The sequence below is a fragment of the Psittacula echo genome (genome assembly GCF_963264785.1).
Source record: "Psittacula echo genome assembly, chromosome: 4".
Classification (NCBI taxonomy): Eukaryota; Metazoa; Chordata; class Aves; order Psittaciformes; family Psittacidae; genus Psittacula; species Psittacula echo.
The window spans coordinates 81,241,361-81,267,767 of record NC_137738.1 but is presented as its reverse complement, the minus strand read 5'-3'; the positions used below and the strand labels follow the sequence as shown (position 1 = coordinate 81,267,767).

The 26,407-nt window shown below is 40.1% G+C and overlaps 1 protein-coding gene across 1 annotated transcript in view; it reads right to left on the bottom strand.

Annotated features, from left to right (window-relative positions):
* The window catches only part of KHDRBS2 (KH RNA binding domain containing, signal transduction associated 2), a gene marked incomplete at both ends in the record, with an annotated part of 351,174 nt that extends 328,357 nt beyond the window's left edge, over positions 1-22,817 (bottom strand). Inside the window, one exon of the mRNA XM_080615761.1 lies at positions 22,727-22,817. Within this exon, the coding sequence (XP_080471887.1) occupies positions 22,727-22,817 (91 nt within the window). The remainder of the gene's footprint in view (positions 1-22,726) is intronic.
* Between the last annotated feature and the right edge of the window lie 3,590 nt (positions 22,818-26,407).

Sequence of the window (26,407 nt, the reverse complement as noted above, 5' to 3'; positions counted from 1 at the left end):
ATAAGGAAGCTGGGGAGGGACTCTTCATTAGGGACTGTAGTGATAGGGCAAGGGATAACGGGTTAAAGCTTAAACAGCAGAAGTTTAGATTGGATATAAGGAAGTTCTTTACTGAGAGGGTGGTGAGGCACTGGAATGGGTTGCTCAGGGAGGCTGTGAATGCTCCATCCCTGGCAGTGTTCAAGGCCAGGTTGGACAGAGCCTTGGGTGGCATGGTTTAGTGTGGGGTGTCCCTGCCCATGGCAGCGGGGTTAGAACTAGATGATCTTAAGGTCCTTTCCAACCCTAACTATTCTATGATTCTATGATTCAAAAATCAATTATGTTTTAAACTTCTTATAGCCATCCTTTAAAAGTTCAGGTTAAGGAGCCCATATTTATCGGTGTCATTGAGGTAATTGCATGTCATTTCCTCTGCTGGTTGTAAGGACTTCCAGTAGCTATTTTATTATCTGACCTAAGTGCATAAATGATTAGTAAAATGCGAATTGGCAAGTGTCAATTTAAACACTGCCTGCAGCCCATCGTGCGTTAAAAGACATAACACATTTTTTTAAATAAGACTCTAGAGATGAAATGCTGGCCTCCTTCACGCAGGGAAGAACTCCAGCATACAGTCAAGATACTGTCATGAAAAAAACCAACAAGATACTGAATACTAATACTCTTAAGCCAAACAGGAACAGGCACCCAGCTGGAAAATACAGTCATCACTAGAGATTAACACAACTCCAACCTGCATTAGTTTCAGTATGAAACCATTTTTCAAGCTTTTGCACTAGGTTAACATTTATCCTTTCTGAACCGGGAGACAGAATTCCAGTATCAAACAAACAGAATTCAACAACACTGATATCGTTGTAAGCACAAAATTATATGCTAGAGGACTTCAGAGAGCCCGCTAAGGAGGCATCCACAATGTGGAGTCAGCAAACTGGGCTCTCCTCAATTCTGCATCGTTCATTATCTGAGAAGGAGAAACAGCTAGTCATTCAGTGCTGTGGTTCGTTGTAGAGCTCACACTATTGCCCTTCTGCATCCATCCATCCATATTAATACAACTGTCCTAAATAGCATGTGTTAGTGGAAGTGATGCTTTATTTGGTCTACAGACTTCCAGGAGTAGTCCACTCTTCATCCCAATGTAACGAACAGGCTTTTTACAGAGCACGGGCTTTTTACACAATGGTGCACAGTTCCCTTGGAATTTAATCCCCATGATGTTGACCCAGAGTGGCATTACAATTTTTCTGCTTTCATTTCCCTTGCTTCCCTTTTGTGTTGCTCACTAAGTCCAACACTCAGCTGCCCAACATTTCTGCACACTCTTGTTTAAGATTTGCTGTGAAAGAGAAAAAAGAAACAGCTTCACAGTACTGCAATAACAGAACTTTATTAGAGGACATGCCATTTTGATCTGTCTATTCCTTGAGCAAGTGTATTTCCTGTAAATCTTCTATACCTTCTTACTATTTCAAGCGCGAATATTCTGCTGTCTTTTGCTTACTGCTTATTCTTCATTCCACAAAAAAATCAGTTATTCATAACACTTTTCTCAGTGGTATTTACTGAGGGAGGGATTCCATATGAAGCTTCCATGGAAGCTAATGGACACAATGAGTGCTAGGAGATTTTCAAGAATGCTCTCCTGGAAGCACAAAAGCAGTTCATCCCCTTTAAAGGCAAGGCAAGTAGGCAGACCAAAAGATCCCCTTCGCTTAACTGTGAGCTTCTGAGTCTGCTCAAAGCAAAGTATGCCAGAGATGGAAAAGAGAACAACACCCACTGAATACTACATTGACAGGGCGCGCGGAGATGCAGTTAGAAAAGTGAAAGCTCAGCTCAAATAGAAATTGGCCAGAGACATCAAAAATAAGTGTCCTGGGTTCTTCAGGTATATAAACATCAAGCAGAAACAGAAGGAAAATAATGGTCCTTTATTAAGCAGGAGGTGAATGTCACCAACAACATTGAAAAGGCAAAAAGTTCTCAGCATTTTCTTCACCTCTGTCTTTATCAGCACTGCTGGGCTCCAGGCCTTGGGAACAAAAACACAGGTTGATGAAAAGACAGACCCACTCTCAGTGAAGGAAGAGTTGGTATACGTGAACGGTTACAGGAGCTTGACCCCTACAAATCCCTCAGCCTTGACAATATCCACGCAAGGGTGTTAAGAGCTGGTTCTCTGTAACCCCTGAGAAGTCGTGGAGGTCAGGGCATGACCCAGAACACTTCTACCCAGAAGGCAAATGTCACTTCCATTTACGAGAAGGGCTCAAAGGAGGATGCAGGAAATTATCAGCTCATCAGTCTTACATCAGTCCCTGAGAATATTATGGAAAAAAATCCTCCTGGTGGCTATCTCAAGGCAAATCAAGAACATGATTAGGAAAAGCCAACATGGATTCATCAGGGGCAAATAGTACTTGACAAACCTGACAGCCTTCTATGACAAAGTAATCTGCTCAGTGTATATGGGACAAGCAGTGGACATTGTGTACCTGGACTGCTGTACTATAGTGGTACGGTGAAATTAAAAACAGAAAAGAACTGCATTCCTTACTGTTGAAGCTTGGCTTCTGAAAGTATAACTTGGTACTTACCTTAGCATCCTGTATTATATGACTGAAGACTTCCTCCTATTTCACATTTTGTATAGTTCTGGAAGAAAAGTGATGTCACAGTGTCAAGTGAATGTACATGCTCTGTATCAGATGTTTAAGAAGTAGATTACTGTCGTCATGCTCTTAGCCTGACCATCAACAGCAAATGTTCTAATAAAACCAAACTAAACTCTTGGAGAAGACCATGTTTTCAGAGTCTGTGGGGTTAAAAAAAAAAAAAAAAAAACAAACCAAAAAAACAAAAACACCTAACCAAACATTATGTAATATCAAAGCAAAAAATACAGAGCCAGACAAAACCCTTCTTGAAAGGGAGCTGTGTAGCAGCCATACCAAGTCAATAATAAAGAAATGCACATGGCAGTCCGGTGCTAGAAGATTCCCAGCTGGGTCCTCAGTAAATCTTCCATGAATTGCCCTTTATCACTGAAAGAGCAAGTAGTGGTAGCAAGATAAGAGCACCAGGAATAGGTGTTATAAAACAACCACCTGACAAATCATAGTTAATTAAAAAGAAAAAATTCTATTATGAAGAAAGCTGGAATATTGAGCTGTGATTAACAGCCAACAAGGTAACATAAATGATCTAGCTAGAGATAGTGTCATGTTGTTAACTTATCATGGACAGGATTTAATAGCAGCAAAGAAATATTTTTCAAGAAAAGTGTATGCTGCTTGACAAAAGCCAGAACAAGTCATGCCAGGTGTATATTTGTGTGGTATGCCCCTGCATAGCACTGTTAGTATTTTCTCAGCGTGATAAGATGCACTTCCAGAACTCTTCCTGCTGATGATGCAAGTATTTTTCCCCCTACAGCTTTCATCATATTACACTAAAACACACATGTAAAAACTTTCCTGCTTCTACAACCTTACGGAAACCCTGTTTTGCCCTAAACTTTGCGGCTGGCACTATCTTATCTGTTGTACCTGTTCACTGATAATGCAGTCTATCCCACTACTGCCATTTCACACCTCTGATTACCAGTATAGGGGTTTAAGATTTTGTAGATTTTTCTTTACATACTGTTTAGTCACACAAGTCAATTTACATGGACTTACTCCTCAGGGCATCCATTCAACTAAGCTCTGATGCCTCAGACACATGCTGGTTGTCTCTGCTCAAAACCTTTTGTTTCCTCAAAAGGAAACTGATACTATCTAGCCCAGCACTCTCCCTTTTTTCCCCCCCACTTCCTGCCTATCCACTTACAGTCTTCTTCGTTGCAACCCTGTAAATTAGTAATTTGAATATATCAGTGTTTAATTTGAAAAAAAAAAAACAAACACAAAAACCAAGATGCTGGTTTTAAAGAAGTACGTTTGATAAGCATGCAGGCTGCTACTGTATCTTTGTTTAGTTTTATGAGGTTGTGAAATTAGTACATCATCTGCAAAAATTTAAGCAAGAAGGATGATGAAAGAGCGATGAAGATACATGCTTTGCAACTTAATGGGTTTGACATTTGTTGAAGTCAAAATAGAATGTGAGGGTGCACAAAAGGTAGAATAAAGTCAGAAGCGGGCAGAAGCAGTTTGCAATTTAAGAAACAAAGAAATGATTTAGAAAAGATAATGGTGTTGCAAGAGGTACACTAAAAATGACTGGGTTATATTATTTTGCAAAAGAAAGAACAGTGCAGTCTAGATCCTATTGTGAGAGCAGGAAGGCCTTCCTATCCAGACCAGGATGCACTAGTTATTCGTTGGTACACCTGCAGAAATAATCAAGGAGAACTTCCAATGGAGAGAACAGTTGGAAAGATGATGGGTTCAACACTTGACTGGAAAAGACCAAAGGTTACCAAACAGACCTGTTACAGATGGCAATGGAAAGCATTTTTACAGACATGTCCACAGAGAAGAGCTCTCAACCAAACTGAAAGTTTGAATGAGCAGGTAATATGAACAGAGTGACACTTGGACAGGGGCATCTCCAGAACGCACCCCAAACCTTGCTGATGAAATTTACAAGAAGCAGTTTTGCAGTGATCAGTTTCCTGACAAGCAATAAGCGACAAAAACCATCTATATGTACTACAACACTGTATTTACACAGTACCTCACACCTGCCTCCTAAACCTTGCAATCTAAGTGAGACAAGGGCACCACAAGGCATAGGACAACAATTCAGAAGTGCAAGAACTATGAAAAAGGATTCTTAATTAATATTTACTTTCTCTTTCATAACTTCTAGGTGCAATATCCCCACTAAAAGGTGGAAAACACTGACTGATTATGCAAATGTGTATATGTATATAGCAAATATATATATATGTATCTCTCAAATAACAAATACCAGAATTTCCGCCCCCACATCCACTATGCAGCTTAAGCAACAGGCTTTCATACATTAGTTCCTAGGAAGAAAGCACTATAGGGCTTTTGCACCCAAGAGGCCCATTGAGGAAGGTTCCATTAGAAGGATGGCACTCAAAAGAAATGGTTAGTGGCCATGGGTTATTCAGCCATTTCAAACGAAGCAATACCAACAGTCAAAGAGATTATTTATTTCAGCCCCTGAATAATACTTCTTTTGTTCACAAACAGTAACTATGCTCCTCAAACATGTCCTCCTAGATTTTCTCAAGGAGGCACGTGCTGCATCAGCTCTCAGACTGATGTTCATGCAATTTACTCACAGTACTTGCTTAATTCTATACTTCCACAGGGCTGTTGTCAGGTTTTTTGATTAAAGTGATAGCAATATGCTTATGATAGGTTCATCTTTGGATTTCTGCTTGCTTAAGTACTGAAACACTCTCATCCTACAAGACTCCTAATTCTAAGCTCATTTAACCAAGACTAGCGAGCACCTGAAAATCGTTTTTTAAAGGTCTCCAATAAACTTTTACTGTAAAATGGCACTGGTTTTCTTTTAGAATAACTTTTAAACAGGGTAAGATCATTATCCTGGCAGTACTGTGACATGCCTCTAGACCAAGCATCGTTTCCCAGTCCATGCACCTCAGGCTATAAACACTGAAATCACAAGAGATGATGAAATTATAGAATTCAGAGGTCATGAGGTTGTAATGGCATTGACACTACTCAGCATTCAAATAAGGGACTAAATTTCAGAGGGCCTTTTGTCAGCTAGATTAAAAAGTACCTTATGGAATACTATCAGCAACAGAGATGTTTCACAGGTCATTATGAGACAGTTTTACCTTAATTCACTCACTTTTTCCATGGAAAAAAAAACGGATACCAAGCTGCTGTCTGGACTGAAAGCTTCTAAGATGAACACACAATAACAATCAGTAATGGTTGAAATCATATTCCCAAATAATGAACTAGTGAACAAAGCTGGTGTTGAAAGACGCATCCAAAACTTCATGTCTTGGCAAGTGAGCTGCTTAAAAACACTTCAGTCTTCCAAAATCTAAAAATCACTTTGATACTATTGGCAGCAGCATGGTGTGCAAACTTTAGTTGAAGGCAGAAGCAATGTAATGCAGATATTCTCAGCAGTTTGAGTTAAGAGAATTTACTTTTACTGAGCAGTACTGTGTAATTTCACAACATAGCTAAATATTTAGAGTAATAGAAGAATTATGTAATTTTCCAACTTAGGGATATACTTTCATTACTTGATACCATTTTTAATAAGCCACTTGGAAAAGCAATTTAGCATTTATTAGCCATTTTACTTTGGAGTCCCAATTCAGTTTTTAGTACAGTCTTTATGCACAAACCCTATACACGCTGCTAAAACATTCACATGTAAGCTTCTTCCTTACTGCACTGGTGTGACATCTGACAAGTTTGACATAGCAGACACTCAATAACCAGCTTTTCACTGGCTTTCCTCCTTAGGAAATTTAGTGGCATCTTTTAGAAAAGGTCAAGTTTTTTTCCTATTAGTTTTACCAGAAAGCCTCAGGTTTTCTTATCTGTGCCTTCTGTTCTCAGCTAAGCAACATATGAACTCATTATTTTTTATTTGACATTTATTATCTTCTTAAATACTGTCATACCTAACGCCACCACTCCTAGACTCTGATAGAACTCAGTGCTTTTTATAGTGCCAGGAGAATGTCAAACGATTTTGAAGTAGGCTTTTTCCCCATAAAATGTCAGTGAGCTCATAGCCCCCCAAATCCCATCTTCAGGCATTCCTGACATTTTTTATAGTTTTCATTTTACTTTAGCAAGGGAAAGAAAACAGGAACCTGCTTAAAAATAAAATAAAAAAATAAAAAAAAAAAATTACTAAAGTCTAGTTATATCCAGTTATATTTTTCTACACTGCTAAAACATTGACAGTATAGAACAGGAATATTATTTAAGGATAAAGAACATGTTTTTCAACAGTAAGAAGATTAACCATCACAGGGTAAGAGAAAAACAAATTCAAGTCTGGGGAAAGACACTCAGAAAAACTGTCTGAAGACTTTGCATTAGTTTTCAATGAAATAGCTTGAATTTGGCATATAAACAAATCCACCCACTTTGGAATGTACATACAAGAAGGAGCTCTATAGAGGCCAAACTTCACACTGGAGGAAAGTGGAAGTTAAATAAAAAGACCATGGAACTTACATAATGTGGTAAGCAACGACCCTAGGTACAATACACCCATTGCTATCTCCCAGGAAGATCCATTCTCGAGACCAATGACAATAAAATTTAGATGAACTACACAAAACTTCAAAGATTTGGACCATCCTGGAGAAGAGTCGTAGATCTGGGTTAAGACTCAAGAAACAAATGTAGCACATTCAGGAGAAAAATTAACACAGTAAATTAAACAGAGATACTAACAGACAATAATTCAGCTATGTGGCCTTCAACACAAATGGAAAGGTACAGAAGTGCTGTGGGACAGTGAACCATGTAACAAAATCCCACCTCGCGCAACTGTATGAAGCAACCAACTATTACCAGTCCTGCCCAAAGTACAAACCAAGAAAAACTAAATATGAAGTAACAATAAAAGAAATCATGTAGTAAAACAATCTTAATTTTCTAAGTATTGCAAAATAAACATGACCAAAATGGCCACATGACAGCTTGGAATGTACTGAACTAGCCCACCTACAACAGTTTAAGGGTCAACAGCTTTTGTACTTTGCATGTAATAAAAACTGTTACTATGCATAAATAGGATTGAACAGGAAACACAAATATCAAACTAGATGTTCTCAATGCAATCTGAGCTAAAAGTGACCATAAACCAGTCTGGAAAGATCTGGCAGCTACAATTCTTCAGAATTTGATGAAAAACAGAGTGGAACAAAAGCCATATATAATGTTGTTTCACATAAAACAGGGACTCATACTTTCAGTGTTACTGAAGGGAATGCTTATCACAAGATGGATGAATAAATTTTCACTTGCTATATTAAGGTAAAGCATTAAGGCCAAGCACTTTACGGACTTCAGGTAAAGCCCTTGGTATAAAAGAAAATTTTGGTCTAAGTTTCCAAGATCATGATTTCTAAATAGAATATGCTAGAAGGCATACATGAACATAACCACAATGACAGATTATGAAACATTCATTAAAATTTATCAACCTAATATCTGCATTGAGAGAAACATTAAGGCTTATAGCCCATGTCAAAAATAAAGTCAAATGGAAAAACACCCTTACTGTTGTCACATTAAAAAAAAATCACCTCTTTGGAATACCATGGGCAAAATTATGATTATGTTGATTGGGGGGGGAGGGAGGAGAGAGAAGAGGCAGGAGAAATTAAACCATAAAGCTGCAAGAACTTGGATTTTTTTTTCTAGATGACTGTTCTCCCTTACCTGAAATAACCAAGGAGAAGATGCTATTATGTGTAATATGATCTTCCACATCAATTGTTTTAGTTTATTAATCTGCTGTATCTGACATGGAATATAGAATCATAGAATAGTTAGGGTTGGAAAAGACCTTGAGATCATCTAGTTCCAACCCCCCTGCCATGGGCAGGGACACCCCACACTACACTATGCCACCCAAGGCCTCATCCAACCTGGCCTTGAACACTGCCAAGGATGGAGCATTCACAACCTCCCTGGGCAACCCATTCCAGTGCCTCACCACCCTCTCAGTAAAGAATTTCTTCCTTATGTCCAATCTAAACTTTCCCTGTTTCAGTTTTAACCCGTTACTTCTCCTATACCAAATCCTTGTTTTCTTGAGAAACAAACGAAAACATGTGAAAGGGAGGAGAGTAGCACTATATGCCTGTTATGGATGGGAACACAGCTGAGAGTTGATTCCCACTAATGACAGAGACATAAAGTATACGTTTTTGTCCAACTGTATTCAGTGTAGTATATATGTTTATGCTCACTGTGACTGTTTGTCAGAAAGAGGCAGGAAAACACAGATGTGGAGCTGTCCATACTTGGCCGCATCAGGGCACCTGGCCAACACTCTCAGCGCAGACAACAGAGAGATCATAAGAAACTGCAGGACCCCATGAGTAAACAGTTACAGACCTGACATAAAGCCAGTTGTTTTTCCAAGGGTATAAAAGCAGAATCCTCTTGTAGCCAAATCTGAAGCCTCACCTATGGGTGGACAGACCGCAATAGGAACTTTCCCAATTACCTGAGACTCCTGGCATCGGCTGCAACGGGGTTTCCGAGCTTGAAGTGCGGGCCTGTATGATGATTTGGTGGTAATTGGTGATGTATTTGTTTTTAATCTCTGTTCTCTCTAAGCAGTAATGATTCGATGCATTGCTAATTTTCCTCTGTAATTTACTCCCTATATATAGATCTCTGACCTGCTTCATAGTGCTAGTTTCCTATATGCATATATAGATATATACTTGATCTGTGTTACTGTGCTTGTTTGCTTTAATGTGTTTATTTGCTTTATGTGCTTGTTTAATAATCTGCGCATATTAAACAGCTAGTGTGTGGTCGTTTTGTAGCATACCCTGCCTGTTAGCAGAACAACTCCAAAAGGTAGACTGACCTACACAAACAGGGGAAGTAAGACTGCAGTGCTTTCACAGGCATACACCTGCCTCATGAGACACAAGCAGCACACATCTACACATCAGTGCTAGCAACAGGAAGACAAACATTTTACCTGAAATTTCAGTTAGATGACACACTTCAACACTTCATGTTTCTGACATCTAGAGTAGAATCCACTAAGCAATCAGGGGGTGGGGAGAATAATCTTACTGCATTGTATCTTTTCCTAATTTTCATTCTAGTAGTTTTTTTAAACCAGTGAATGAACCTGAATTACCATTTAATGAGCACTACTGCAAGTGCTAGAGCTAGCCAGAAAAGCCTTACAGTAAGTTGTACCACAGCCTTCCAATGCATTATGAAATGTGCATATATTTTTTAAAATTACATTTATTACGTAAGATGAGAAAATTAATGCTGATTTAAGCTTAAATGACTCAATTAGAATCATTCCAGTTGTTTTCTTTCACCATGCAAGCCTGTAAAATGCAAAAATTGATATGCAAAACAATCTTATCTTGAAATTGCCACTCAAGACCCCTTTTTTAATCCATTGCTTTATGTAATCTTTTTATGATTTGCAGTTTGAAGCTGTTTTTTATCACCTCTAATTTTTTTTTTTTTTTTTTTTTTTGCAGTTTACCAATAGCACAGAAATTTGTTTTAAAGACAAAGGACAGTTTGCTGCTTGTGAATTGGTGCTCACATCACTGAAGTTTTCTGCTCTCTCATCTGCTGCAGACACCACAGCTGAACATCTTCTCAGTAGAATCTCAGCATATCTAACCTTTCTTTTGTGAAACCCCAGAAGGCTGGACAAAACACTCACCATCATCTCACCCTGAGAACTTATTAAATAATTCTAGGTGTGGTAATACTCACGTACTTTGAACCATATTTCTATCGGAAGATTAATTACATTTAATATAGGGATACATCAGAATGTTCGGAAATTCCATCACCTGAGTTAAGTATATCTCTATGGACGCAAGATATACAGCAGTCACCAGTCCTGGAACAGTGTGCCTTGAAGTATCCATCACCTGGAGAATACCATCATCTTTTCAAAGCAGCCTTAGCAGTGTTACCCTGAATAATCCACACACTGGGGCAGACACACGGTTATGGCCTAAAACATGAGTAATCAAATGACAGAAGTAAAGATTCTTCCATAAGATAGTCCACTATTTTACTGCTACTGTATTATATGCACCACTGTTTTAGGGTATTAAAAAAATATGTATACACCCAGTAACTACTCATCTGTGTGCATGGATAAGTAGAACATGTAGCAAGTGAAGTATATCACTTTGATCAAAATTATGCACTTTAAACAAGAAATAAAGTATCCAATTTAATTTTCATTCTGACATCTTCCATGTACTCTGCTTCGTCTTTCTGAGTTCCCTCACCAAACAATTTTCCCCTTTTCTAAACATACGCTATCCAGTTACTTGCCATTTCTCCCACGATAACGCCTTCCACTCAACGTTTCTGACATCCTTCTCCAGTAAAGCTGCCACCTTTACTTTCAGCTCAAGTCTCCTGTGAAATAAAACCAAAACACCTCCTCCTCTTCACATTGCTTCTGAGGACAGGAGAAGAGTGTAAAACAGAATGAAAGTGGCTGAGGTTGTGAAGTTCACCAATTATACTGGCTGCTTAGAGAAAGGCTGAGGGAGGCATCAGTTACAAGGGGAAGGCAATGCAAAGGAACAACCTGGAAAAGCAGCACTGATACGGCAGAACATGGACAGTCTCTCTCATCTGTAATAAGACCACTGATATAAATGAATAAAAGTCCAAGTTCAAAGCTCATAGCACTAGAACACTTCAGAGTCTGAAGGCTCTATTACAAAACCAAAGACAGAAACTCCATATTTATCTGTTCACTACAAGGAAGATCTCTATTGCTGTTTAGCACAAAATGGGTAGCATCACAGATAATAGATGGTTGTGTTTAATTATTGCATAATTTAATATATACAGTAGACATGTATAGTGTGTCTCTGATCACATAAAACAGAAAAGTATCAAAATCATATAACTGTTCACAAAAGCTTTTTGGGAAGAGCTGAACTTGATTTGGATTTTTCTTAAGTAACAGCATTTTCAAATGCTTATTAGCAGCTACTTTTATCTAGCCATTTTAACTAAATAAGGCTTCATTAAAAGCTTCCAGAAGTCCTTATTAAAGGTTCAATATTTCAAGCTTTCATCAGTTTTAGACCTAAACAGAACATTTTACACCTGTTAATCCAGAATTTAATTCTTCTCTTCATTAATCTTTTTCTCTGAATCATTTTCTGTCCCTTATAATCTTTCACTTTTTTTTCCTCTCCTTTTTCCACCCTTCCTTCATTTTCTGTTACTTTTTCCCTAGTCGTCCTTCTCTCCATTCTAGTTTTACATTGTCTATAAAAAAACTTTAAGGGCTGTGAGAAGAGACAGAGGTGAACTGTCAAGAACTGGAAAGTTACAGCCAAAACTTGGTATTGTCATCTGATCATAAAAATAAACAAACAAAAAAAAAACAAACAAAACAAAATAAAACATTATCTCAGTCTTTGCAGCAGTTGGAAAAAGTCTTCTTTTCTCCCTTGCACCTGACATATAATTTCTGATCGTTCATACACTGTAGGGCAGTGTCCTGGGTTCAGCAGTAGCAGTCAGTTTTCTCCTTCTTAGTAGCTGGTGCAGTGCAGTGTTTTTGACTTTCAGCCTGGGAACAACGCTGATAACACCAATGGTTTTAGTTGTTGCTCAGTAATGTTTACTCTGACCAAGGACTTTCTGAGTCTCATGCTCTGCCATGGAGGAGGGAAAGCCGAGAGGAAGCAGAGACAGAACACCTGACCCAAACTAACCAAAGAGGTATTCCATACCACAGCACGTCATGCCCACTACATAAACTGGGGGCAGCTACCGGGAAGGGCTAGATCACTGCTCAGGTCAGGCTGGGTATCGGTCAGCAGGTAGTGAGCGGTTGTATTCTCTGTCCTTGTTATTTCCCTCATCATTATTATTATTGGTGGTAGCAGTAGTGATTTGTGTTATACCTTAGTTACTGGACTGTTCTTATCTCAACCCATGGGAGTTATATTCTTTTGATTCTCCTTCCCATCCCTCCAGGAGCTGGGGGAGGAAGGGGGGGAGGAATGAGTGAGCGGCTGCGTGGTTCTGTGTTGCTGGCTGGGCTTAAACCACGACAGGCAGCAGGAGTATTTTCATGATGAACAGATGGTTTGTGTATTCTAACAAGCTGGTTCTGTACAAACACCTTTTTGTCATGCACAACCCAACATGAACTATTACATATCCAGGTTACCTCACAGTTTAGTCCTCCAGAAAAAAAGAAGAGTAACAAAATCAGTAATGTGAGCACCTGTTTTCCCACATGCCCTGGTGTCTTATGGATGCTTTTCCTTTTCCACTAGTAACTAAGCATTTCTTATGGGATTTTGCACAATCTGATCCATTCGTGTTTACACTGAACCATTTGCAGCAAGCAAAGAACAAACCAACCACCCCAGTAACAGTATCAATGCAGCATCTCGAAGTCCCCCACAGAACAAAATAGAGTTAGAACAAATTAAAGGACATTCTGCAATAGTGTATTTACAGAGACAGAACAATGATATTGTTAAATAGGAATGTGTAGGATCTGGAAAAAAAGTCCACATAATGTAAGAATTAAGCATGGCAGATTACTCATCAGTGGCTTTTGAACATAACAATAAATAGATGTAGATGAAGATAAATATATGAATATATGAGTATAAGAACTTCTAAATTTTACAATGAGCTAAAGTAAAGCCCACTACTTTGCATACAAGTATTAGTGAAATAAATGCAAGTATGCATCTGTGAGAAGGCCACATCTATCAGATACCTCTCCAGTCCTATGGATACACCATGCTAATAAGTACTGTTTACCAAAATTAGCTCTCCATTTTCCTGTTGAACTGAATACAGGGAGGGAGAAAGGTCTCTTGGAATTCTCCTTCACTTCATCATTCCTTAATTTACTCTTCAAACTTCAAAGACAGTAAATCACTTCAGAGTTTGGTGATGCTCATTTCAGCAGAACTGGGAAAAAAAATCAATTTAAGTTGCAAATTGGAAAGTCAGGGAGCCAGCTTCATAGCTGCAGCAAATTAGCACAGTCCTAAGTATTTAGCAAAAATAATGTCTCACTCTTTCCCCAGCTGAACTCATGCTCTGACCCCAGAGGATATGTGGCCCAACCCCCAAAGGCACCAAGTTCTTACTGCAATCTCAAGACAAAAGGCAAGAAATTGATCTGCTTAAAAATACTCAGAAAAATCAGTCATATGAGCCTACATTATACTAAATATAGAGCATAAAAATTTACACAATGAAAGACAAGAAAGTAACTCGCAATTTTTCCACAAGCCATTTTCAAAACATACACACAGAGTCCCTGATTTCATAGCAAGTTCTTTAACTTCAAGCTTTGAAACATACGTTTGAATCATAGGGAACATTAAACTAGGGGTACATGCAAAGAGAGGATTTGATTTTTTTCAATGCTCACACCTCCCAGGAAAACTATTTTTTCTCCAATCTGTAATGCTGCTCTTTGGAAGTTAATAGATTATGAGCCGGGGGAGTTGATCCTTGCTTTTGTTTTTGCTGAAGACTGCCTTCACCAGTTAGCAAATCTAAACTGCTTCCATTATCAAAGTAGTAGAATTCTTTTCCTTCCAGCTCCAAAGCAGAGCCAAGAAGGAGGAATGCAGATTTTAAGGTATCTCTTACAGACCAGCATGAAGTATTACTTTTCCCAATAGCTACATCAATTCCCAAAATTCAAAGTATTTTATAAATCAAAAGCTTCTGAGGTTTACATCTTTTGATGTAACCTTTACAAGAAACAGACACTAGAGCATCTGATGAACACTTCAGCACATACAGAGAAATTCAAAGGCAGCAGTGGCCTGCCCTGTGTCTTTTAGGCTTTGGATCATGCTAGCCCAAGAACAAACAGGAATACCCATTTCCAGCTGAGTGTTTGAAGTTTTAAAGATGTCTTTGGTTACAGCACAGGCAATCATCAAAACTTTGTATTACGTTATTTAAATGTGGATGATCTTCAACATCACAATAATAACATTACAATAATTTCACTTGATAAATTTTTCAGTATTGAAACTAAAATATTCCATTTTAACAGCAAAACTTGTAAAATCAGGAACAGGCATAAGTTATTCCATGAGGTTTGGGGGGGTTGAGTGGAGTTATTAATCTGCTGAAAGCCTTAGTTAACTTTTCTTCATAGTTTTTATTAGTTCTAGTCCTTTTTAGGATAAGGAAACAGCTGTACTCATTTCCAGCAGGATTCTAATTAAAATATGACAGGATTTACAGAGGACTGTAATAACCAGGATTATTTTTGCCTGCAAATTTAAAAAGAGTAATTTTGTATTAGAAGTAGTAATACATGTTTCTTACAAAATACTTTTCACTTAGATATCTCAAAGATTAGAATGAAAATCAGCATTAGTCTACATCTTGCAGATGGAAGTTTTAGAATGTATTCACTGAAGGTATATTGTACAAGGAAGAAACAGGTCAAAACTCCATATACTATGCACCTTAGACCGTTACCAGAGTATCAACATGTTCCATTTCTCTGGTCAGACTGCAGAGTCTTTATTTGTTTATACAGCCAAAGACTGCACTGTAGCATCATTAAGGTTCCCTACTTCACTTACTTCATTTTAAAACCTCTCTGCTTCCTCACTTATTCTGATACGGAGCAATGATATTCCTAACCCTGTGTTACAATATAGATCCAAGAAATGAAAAATGCAACATGAAGAAAAGATGAAAGCACACCTTCACATTTTTTTTTTCTATTATGCACGCTTCATTAACACCTCAAATTCTTGAGGAAAACATCTATTTATTCTCAAAAGCTTTTAAAAGAAATACGTGTGTTTGAGGTCAGCCATGACCATTTTTCCTTCAAATTCAGCAGTCTGTTGAAGAAATGAGATTTAAACTAAAACAGTTTTTTGCTTGTTTTTGAAAAGGCACTCTTACCCTGAACCAAAGTGCCAGGTAACTGCAGTGACCCTGCAGGTCAAGAAAACACTTTTTCATCTAGGCAGTATGTTTAGCCTCCATAACAGCTGCAAGGCACAGTTTGTGATATGCTCCTATTTAATAAAACTTGGAGAGGAACTACCAAACAACAGCTATATTTTTGTGTTCTAAAATAAGACCCAACACATCTCATACTTTGAGCTCGAAACCTGTGTCCTGAGATGTCATGGAGGAACCATTTCACTCTTATGGCATTGCTTTGGTGAGCTAGGTGGATATTCAGCCTTTCCTGACTTATGCACTGGTCACTACTGATCGTATCAAATTTTATAGACTATTCAATAGCCCAGCATGCTAGAGAAAATCTGGTCATCAGACAATATCAGACTGTCTGCATATTGCTTAAAGGAGAAAAACCATGCATCTGGTGCACAAAAACTGGATGTATCTATTAGGGCAGACTAGCCCTTTCCCAGAAGGTGCTAGGAAATGAAGTTCTATTTTGGGATATGGAGCCCAATCATGCCACCTCCTGGTTAGAAATGGCCACTCTATTTTACACATTACACAGGTGTTCAGTGCTGGGGAAGCTAACAGTGGACAGAGATTTTCTACTCAACTACCCACCTTTTACATATGTATATGCATACATACATATATATGTATGTAATAGCTGGCAGATTACCCTCCAACAGCTTTTGATATATATTCTTTGATATATATATATTTATTTTTTTTTTGAGGCATAAGGGAAGAGATGGATGATTACAGTAGGTGTCCCCTGAATTAACACACTAAGGAGATTAAGAATGAAAGAAATTTACTAAAATAATTCCCAGAAAAAATAAAAAATACTTCTCCTTCCAAGAAAACATTCATGCTGCCAAAAACAGCACACGCTGTTGATGAGGCCATGGCCATCGAGATAAGCCTCTGCAAATGCCTTTGACCTTCCCTTTAACAGTAGGTACTAAATTCTACTATTTGCACTGAACTGTGCCTTAAGCAGGCTCCACAGATTCAAATAGCACCATTTAAAGAGTGAACCACACAAGAGTATCAGAATCTAACTTTCAGTTAATGCATTTATATTATTCCCTCTTTGCAAGAAAATTTACTGTTTCAAAATACATGTTTTCTAAGATTGCAGATCAAATGGTCCTAAGCTGCTTCAGATACCTGAAAGGGAGAGGTTTTTATTATTTTTCTTTTTAATCTCTTTCTTTTTTTCTGCTCTTAAGCAAGCCCACCTTTTATGACTAACAACTTAGGGTCATAACATTTACAAAGGTTGCTTTGTTATATTCATTCTAACATTTTATAGCATTATTATAGTAATATTTTCTAGTATTTTTTGTTTTCCCTAAATCTGGTTATCACCTGGGATCCATCTGCATCACATTCTGCAAAGCAAAAGCACTTCCTAAGATTATGAACACATACCATGTTCTCACAGCATGATGTTGTCCTGGGTTCAGCAGTAGCAGTTATTTTTTTCTCCTTCTTAGTAGCTGGTGCAGTGCTGTGTTTTTGACTTTCGGCCTGGGAACAGCGCTGATAAAACCGATGTTTTTAGTTCCTGGTCAGAACATTTAGTCTGACCAAGGACCTTCTGAGCCTCATGCTCTGCCAGGGAGGAGGGGAAGCCAGGAGGAAGCAGAGACAGGACACCTGACCCAAACTAGCTAAAGAGGTATTCTATACCACAGCACATCATGCCCAGGATGTAAACTGGGAATTACCAGGAAGGGCTAGTTCACTGCTGGGTGGGGGTGAGTTACCAGTCGGCAGGTGGTGAGGTGTTGTATTCTCTTCCCTTGTTATTTCCCTTATCATTATTGTTATTGGCAGTAGCAGTAGTGGGTTTCTGTTACACCTTAGTTACTGGACTGTTCTTATCTCAACCCGTGGGAGTTACATTCTTTTGATTCTCCTCCCCTTCTCTCTGGGAGTGGGGGGAGGAAGGGGGGGAGTGAGTGAACGAGTGGTGTGGCTGGGTTTAAACCACGACAGATGTATTAAAAAAAAAAATAAATAAATAAAATCAAAACTCTGTTCTAAAACCTGCAGTATATTCTCCTGATTTTCATGATTACAAAGATATTAGCTACATCAGTCAATATATTATATTTGTGTAAGGTGTAAGGACTGCCTGATAGCACGCTAATGGCAACAGGAGATTCCCATTAGCTTTAGTCAGCTTTCAACCAGGTTTGTAATGCACATCACTGCATTATGGAAATTTTAAGTACCTTGTATTCATCTACAGCTTGCACAGATATTACGCCTTTTTTATTGAAAAGGATCCAAATGACAGATACATAAACCTAGTTTCTAATGAAACCAAGGTATCTAAAATACATGCTTTAAACATCAGGGTGTTTCCCAAGTCAATCTTCCAGTTATTTACACTGGATTCCTTGGGACAGCAAAGTGCACAATCACAATGATTAATAGAAACTATTTTGTGAACACAGATTTCTTCTCACCTGATATAAACATCAGCAAAAAAGAAACTATAAGCAGAAAAGTGAATGCTCACAGATTAATATTAATATCTAATGTATCAGTTTGTGCTGTCTAATCTATTTTGTAAGTATATTCTCTCAAGTAGTTTTCAATGGAAAATTTTATAAAAATTAAAAAGTAGCAGAGGCCTGACTTTAGCAGGACACAGGCTTGACCAACAGCTTTCACATCTTGGGCCAAGGATGACTGTCATATTCCAAATTGCCAAGACAAATAATTTTCATATAGCAATCTTATTATTATTGCAGGGTTTTAATAGAAACATACACTTATTAATTAAATCTGCCTTCTTATATGAAAAACAAATGAATCTCTAGAAGTCCAAACAAATCCAAAACCCACATAAGCCAACATATTAGTTGAAATCCTGAACATGAAACAAAATAAATTTGCATTACATCAACAGTTTTCAGACTGGAACATTTATCGCATGCTTGTATGAAAGACTGTACTAATGCTTATTGAGTGTAAAGGCTAAGTAATTATATAGATTTTGAATGATCATGCCCTGTCCTACAAGGAGCTTTATGACACTGAGCCATATGAGTCTAATTGACATGACTGGAGGTTTAACAAACTTGTGCTATGCCACGTGGAATAATCTAAGGACTTAAGATTAAAGGCCTGATTCTTATTGCCTTCCAAATGCCAAATGAAAGTATGAGGTCAATTGTACTGTCATTACATAGAGAAATTAGCTACCTCATTACCCAAGTAATGCTGATATTTCCATGGGGAGAGCTGATCTTACTTTGGCCAGCTCTTCCAATAGCTCTTTATGTTTATATTACAAAACGCATAGCTAGCTTTAATAATATAGTATGTAAGAAGTCCAAACCCACACACATATAAATATACAGACATACATAAAATTTTGTTTGGTCCAAAAGTATATAGACAATTAGCTGACACTTCAACTTATTAAAAATAACACTCATATAAAACAAGTTTTGAACTCCCAAACAGTTCTAGCTGGTTGTAGCTTTCTATGTCATCCACATCTTCACTGCTAAAGTCACACATTCATATTTATATTCATAATCATAGACACCTAATGCAAACTAATATTTACATACATGCAAAAATAACACACATAAGCAGTTCATTAGTTATCATGGTAAGAAGTAGCTCTAGAATAGAGAACCTCTCAGTTGTCACTGGAACTTTACAGCGTGCTGTGGCATAAACACAAATACAAAAACGCCCTGCTCAACAACAAGCTCTTCACTTCTGGTATTTTTCATCTGATCAAGCCTTATCTGACATCATGCATTGATCAGGGTATCACCTGGCTAGAAGCACTACAATTTTACCTAAGAAAATAACTACCTGTAACCAGTTTATAGTAAAATCATTTACAACTATCCATGGAACAGTGTAATCCTTCCAGTGACTGTAAAGCCTGGTACACAAAATAGTTCAGTTAATACAGAAAAGCTCTCTGCCTGTTCTTTAGAGTTTTGCTACTTATTAGAACAGGTCTTTTGTTTTCATTGCTGATTATACTATAACAATAGTATAATATTCTAACATATGAGGTGAGGTGTCCCTACCCATGGCAGGCAGCTTGGAACTTAGATGTCCAACCCAAACCATTTTATGATTCCATGACTTAGGTGGATTTTCCATTTCTAGTAGTGTAATAATCATGTAGGAACCACTTCTGTATGAAACAGGTAATGACTCAAGGGGAAATAAAATATCTTCCAATTAAAGCACTATATTAATCATTTAGAGATTAGGTTGATTTTCGGAATCCACCACATGTTCCCCTCACTGATTTTTTTTTTTTTTTTTTTTTTAAGAGAAATTGTTTGTTTATGTGTTCACACTCTGTATCTCAGATGCTACTTGCACGTCTTAGATACACATTCCTCATCTTTCTTTGTGTTGTTTGGCAAGTATGCAAACTCTCTGCCACAGGAAACCTCCCTTTTCTGTGGGTTTCACCACACATTGCACCATTCAGGCTCTAGCCCAAATAATGGCTAAAGTAAATAATTTCTATTGATCCCTCAGTGGTGAGGGGTAAACAGCTACCAATTCAAGCATGTACCTGACACAGGTCAGCCTGTAGGACATAGACCTTTATATTACAAACATAACTTATTTTAAAGGCAACAAATTACTTAACTACACCAAAACAGACAAGGAAAAGGAATAAATCAAGCAAACAACAAAAAACAACAGAGAAAAACATGGGGTCATATCTTTATGAAAAAATCCAGCATCATAAACTGAAACATATTTTTGGAATGCCTATTACTTGTGTGCCCATCTGCAGCTTCAAACAGCAGCATGTCTCTCCTCAACCTCAGGTTCTAGCAACACACATGAAAAAATCACAGCACTTTCAAGTCAGCATGAATGCTTGAGGCTCTTGACTCTAAAGCAGAAACCTTCAAATTCAGACTTAGGCATTTTACACAAAACCTACTGGCAATCAAGAAAGCTTAGTATACCAGAAAAATAACACCTAGCCACTATTTTTATATATGTAGTTGAGCATACATTGCATTTTAAAGAAAAGAAATCCAGAGTAGGGAAGCAGTGCTTCGTCTCAGACATATGCCAGAAATGCAACATTACGGAGATCCTTGCACCACAGATCCATGTTCTTTGGGCATTCAAAAAGAAAAATAAATCTGCCAGTTCTATACATTTCCCCTCTATTTATATCCAGCAGCAACAAGTACATTAATTCTTGTTTCCTTAAAGTAGCTATACTCTAAACTTAATGAAATTGCTTTAATAGCCATCATATATTAGGCTCCAAAATGAATCTCTAGAAAGCTTGACAGATGGTGTTTTGAAAGATAATGCCAGGTATCTGGTGTGAATATGACATTAGCATTCCCTACAGGCAACTCACCTTCACCTTTTAAAAATCCACTAAAACACATACAGTCCTCGCTATACTAAGAAAGAATGAGAAAACTAATCATTTATTCGATCTCAGTTGTCCAAAATACAATTTACACACAGACTTGATTCCTAGAAACACCTATTTTATTCCCCGTTTTTAACTTCACTTTGCACACTTTCGATTTTGTCCTTCACGCATTTTCCTCCTTCCCCATGCATACAAGCACACACTCTCAGTAGATACCTCCCCCCTCTGGGAAAAGACCGAACTGCAAGGTGCAAAAAATAAATCTCTCCAATAAGGGCTTTCTTTGTCATACGCTTATTAGAAAAACAACTGTGAAAAGTACCGCGGCTGCCCCTTCAGCAGCAAGGCAGCTATGACAAAAGTGTGCTAAATGTGTCGGTATTCATACTGAATTTCCAAGCTATCAAACAGAAGCACTCAAACAAAACCTGGACTCAGTATCTTCATTCACAGTCAATAGTAATTACATAGACTGCTGACAAGACATAGACAATTATTGCTGCCAGTCCAAGTTTTAATCCATTATGATTTTCCTTAAGATATAACAGAACTTTGGAAATTATTCACCACCTCTGAATGTGCATTTATTTCAATTTGTGACTCTCTCAAGGGCCTAACCATACACTTCCTTGCGTTAGCTTCATTCAAGCGTTTGATAGGTTGTCCTCATTTATGTACTGTTCTTTAATACTTTTTTACATTACATTCCAAGTTTAACAGGGATTCTTGAGGTTACTATTATATACCTCAGAAGAAACAGAAGTATAAATAGAAATTATTGGGTTACACTTCCGCAGGAGCTGAAATGCTGTACCACAAGGCCTGCACTCAATAACTATGTTGAGTAGTTACAGAAAGATACTAAATGATAAACTTTTTTTCAAGAATCTCCAGCAGAACTAGCTCACATAAAGCAAGGAAAGCAGAGTAAATTACGATGAGCAACAAAATGTTACAAGCAGTAAATTCTGGATCCTCAAACGATACCAAGAGAAAGTGCTCAATGTCCTGGATGAAACAGTGTCATGAAATTGATAAGCCATATCCCATCAATGCTTGACATTGCACAGTCAACTAGAAGTGTCCCGTTAACGGCACAATAGCATTACCATGTAGACCGCATTACTTCAGCATGGGAAAGAAGAAATAATGAGTTTAATGAGAAACCAGCGTCTGCCTTTGTCTAAGTAAGACCGTGAAGTACGGAAGCCCTTCCCGCAGCGGCCAGCCAAGCACAGCGGAGGCGGTGCACCGCCATCGAGCAGCCAGGGCAACCCGTTTCCCAAAGCGGGGAGCAGAGGCACAAGCTCGCTGCCAGCGGAGGCGGCCGCAGCAGAGCCCCGTCTGACGGGTTCCCCCAGCGACAAGCCCGGCTCGGCGTCCGGGACCACACAAACCTCACGAACTGCCGCTGCCCGGCCGCGGACAGCTCCGCGCCTTGCCACGTCCACGCGTGGCCAGGTCCCCGCTCGCGGGCCCGTCTCAGCACCGAGGCTACAGGGAGCGGGGCCGCGCCACCCGGTCCGACGCCAGCACGGACACACGAGTTCCCACGCTTACGCCCGGCCAGGGCTGCCGTGCGCCGACACGAAGGGTGGCCCCCGCTCCGCGGAGCGCCCCGGACTGGGGCAGAGGCGGGGCGGCGGCAGCCGCTGGGCCGCGGCGAGCGGAGCCTTACCGTCTGCCAGGAGGCGCATCGCGTGAACAAAGGAGGGATCCAGGCTATCCTTCTCGGCCATCAGCTCGGGCAGGTACTTCTCGTGCTCCATCGCCTCGTGGCCGCGGCGCCTGGGCACGCCGGGCCGGGCTGCGCGGCCGCCGGCTCGCTGCGCGCCTCCGGTCGGCTCCTCGTCGCCCGCCCCGCTCGTCTCGCCGCTCGCAGGTGCGCCACCCGCCCGCTCGCCACTCCCGCGGCGGGGCGCTGCCCTCAGCGGCGCCGGCGCCGCCTCCGCCGTCCCCTCGCGCCGCGCGGGAGCTGGGTGGAGGGGGGGCCGTGCGCGAATCGACGTCCGCCACTGCCGGGGCGCCTTCCCCCTGCCTTTACACCCTCACCCCCCCGCCTCCCGCCACTGAGCGACCCTCGCCCACGGCCGGCCTTAACTAAGGAGGCGGGGCCAGGAGCGCCACGCCCTCCGGACGCTCCCATTGGCAGCTGCGCCCCGGCAGGCGGGGCCTCACGCGGGGTACCCGCTGTGCCATAGGCTGTAGGTGAGCGGCTCGCCCCGTGGAGGCGGGTGGGGGGCGGGTTGCGTTAAGGGTAGTGGGTGTGCGGGTGTACCTGCGTGCGGCTCAGCGGCCGGTGCGCCTCTGCCTGGCGTGTGGTCTCGGGTGTGCAGGTGTGACTGTGCCCGCGGGAGACCGGGCGCGCGTGTCGCGCGGCACGTGAAAGTGCGCGCGGTGGGGTGTGCTGTGTGCCTTGCCGTGCCGGGGCGCGAGTTTGGGTGTTGCGGCTGCGCCTGGGTTCGTGCCCCTGCGCTTGTGTCAGCGCGCGCCTCCGCCTGTGCACGGCCGCTGCCTCTTGCGTGGGCCCTGGTGCCCACGCTGCGCGCGTGTTGTGTCCGCGAGGCGGCGTGTGCCACCCGGTGCGCGTTCCGGCGGGCGCGCCGTGCACTCCTCTTGTGGCGCCATGCCTGCCGCTGCGTGCGCGGGACCCTCACCCGCCCGTCCAGCGCCGCCCGGCTGCTGGGCGCTGTCCATGGTGCTGAAGCCGCGGGCGGGGCCGGAGCTGCGGAGCTGCTCACTGCTGCGCGCTGCTGCCCCCTCTCCTCCCTCCCCGGCGACCCCCACGAAGCTCAGAGCTCCCTTCCCGAGCCCCGCCGCGCTCCTCGGCTCGCCAGCTCTCCGGTAACGGGGTGCTGCCCCGGTGCTGGAGCTGCCAGACGGCGTCTCCGCCGGGGATGTAATCAGATCATCAGCGATCGTGCACGGCGGCTTCAACAGCGCCCCAAACGGAACGTGTCCGCCCACGGCTGCTGCTTGGTGCCCCGTGGCCCTGAGGGGAAGGGGCGATCGCCTCCGGGGAATGCCTGGCTGCTCCTTCAGGAGTAGCTCTCTGCAGCCCCCACGGCCCCACATCACGGAATTAAAGCTACTGTGCAATTAAAGTGTGTACACTTGGAGTAAACAAAAATGATTTATATTAGAATTTAGCTTGTAGTATACATTTACTATAGTTTATATTTATCCAGCATTTTCCCCAGACAATTTAGTAACATCGTTTGATTTTGAGGGTAAAGAAAAGATGCTTAACTCATCTTAAGATGTTAAAACTTCATTTGTGGGACCTCAAGAGGAAACAGTCAACCACACAACATGGTGTGTTATGTACAATCCCCATGTGAAATTCTTTCTTAGTACTAAGCAGTGAGACTGCTAACTTTAAATTCTAATGAAACAAATAGTTGCTGGAATAATAAACTTGTAAGTCACCTGCTATTGTTAATCTCAAGATTTTTTTGTTGTGGTGTTTGGATAATTTTTTGTAATTTTTTTCTTAGCAGAGAATGAAAGAGCAAAGAAAGGTAAAAATCAAGACAGAAACTCTGTAAGGACATCCACAGGTTCTGAAGACATCGCACAGCCATTGCATAGATATTTGGTCTGTGATGTTTTCAAAATCCTAAGATATATGCAGGCAACCTTTACACAATTTCCACTCAGCATGCAGATAATTGAGAGACTACATGTGTTTACAAGAATATGTAGAGAATGTCACTGACCAATGTGTTATTCTATAGGATTTCTGGAGGGAGAGAATAAAATACTTGAGAACTAAGTTCCCTGCTGAGAAAGAGTAGCAGCAGGAGAACAGTTGATTTCAGCAAACCTGTGAAACACTTAAGAAGCAGAGAAGACTGATAGAAAAATTGAAAGGCTTACTTGGCAATCAGCTTTTACTACAAATTCGGTGTGGGGATAAAAGGAAGACATAAGTCCTCCTGAAAAAAAAAAAAAAAAACCACATACACACACACACACAAAAAAAAAACCCCAACCTAAAATAAAACAAATAGAAGGATAGAACTAAGATATTTTGTTAATAATTTACCCCCGTTCATTTTACTGCATGAATAGCTTTTCTTCTTTCCCTTTTAACAGTGTAACAAGAAATGGCATACTGTTTGCAACACCGCTCAGGAGTGTCTTGCTTGAGAGATTGCCTCTATCTTCAGATCATGCTTCTATGGTTCTGTTCATTAGAATAAGCCAGGCTAGTGCCCCTTCATTCAAAAAGAGAGAAGACTGGTGATTGATAGGTGTATTCTCGTAAAGTACCTTCAAGACGAATCTGAAACATCCTCACTCACAAGCAATCCTGATCTGGTAGCTTTTGAAACTTGCCATATGGTCATGTATATGGACAATGAGTGTTGGGGGCTTTTCATCTGTGGTGTTAGAAGAATAGTGTTACTTTAGTCTGTTTAATTGTACTTAACCTACTTAGATGATAGGAAGCTTTGATTTAAACACCTTTAAGTTTATTGAACAGTGGGAAGCGCTACATTCATCAAACTATTTTTTTTCTGGTCAAAAGAGTAGAGAGCAGATTTGCTTCCACATCTTTTTACAGCCAACTAGACAAAGACAACTTTCCTGTAAGTTCATTTTTCAAAAGTTATAAAGTTAAATTGACTTTCAGTGATACTTAGTCTTCAAAGCCATTGAGATGCTTTTCTGAATTTTACCTTATACCTCATTAAAAAAGAAAAAAAAAAGGCATTAAAATCTGTCAGACAGGAAATATAGACCTCTAATGACATCAAGCATGATTTCATTGCTAGTTGGAGATCTTTTTTTTTTCATACCTAGTAAAAACCAAAGACACATTTTACAACTTCTTAGTTTCAAGTGTCAAGCCAAATTAAAGTTTATCTGTACTATATTTTCTTATTAGGTCTGATAGTGAAGTGGATCGCAGCATACCAGATTATAGCTTGTTTGAAGATAGAACATGCAATAATCATTATGTATTTTTACCAGTGCCAACTAAATATATGTGTACTATCATGTAGCACTGAAGTCAAAAGGCAGTAGGAGCCAACAATTGCAGGAAAATCTCCCAACTTTCCAAATGCTTATTTAAAAATTATGAAATCTTTTGAGAATATGCAATAGAATAAATGGTCAGTGTAAGCACAATGACAACGAATTGCCCTTCTGACACATCACATTAAAGCCAATACAATAATTTAAATGAGTGCAGTTATACATGTGAGTACACCTAAGACCTCATACACACACCAAAGATCAGATTTGTCAAGAGTTTTCAGTTTCAGAAGTTCCATTTGCATTCAAACTTCTTCTCTGTTACACTTGCTTTAGCTATGTGTAAGGGTTATCTCGTTCCTGAACTGACTAC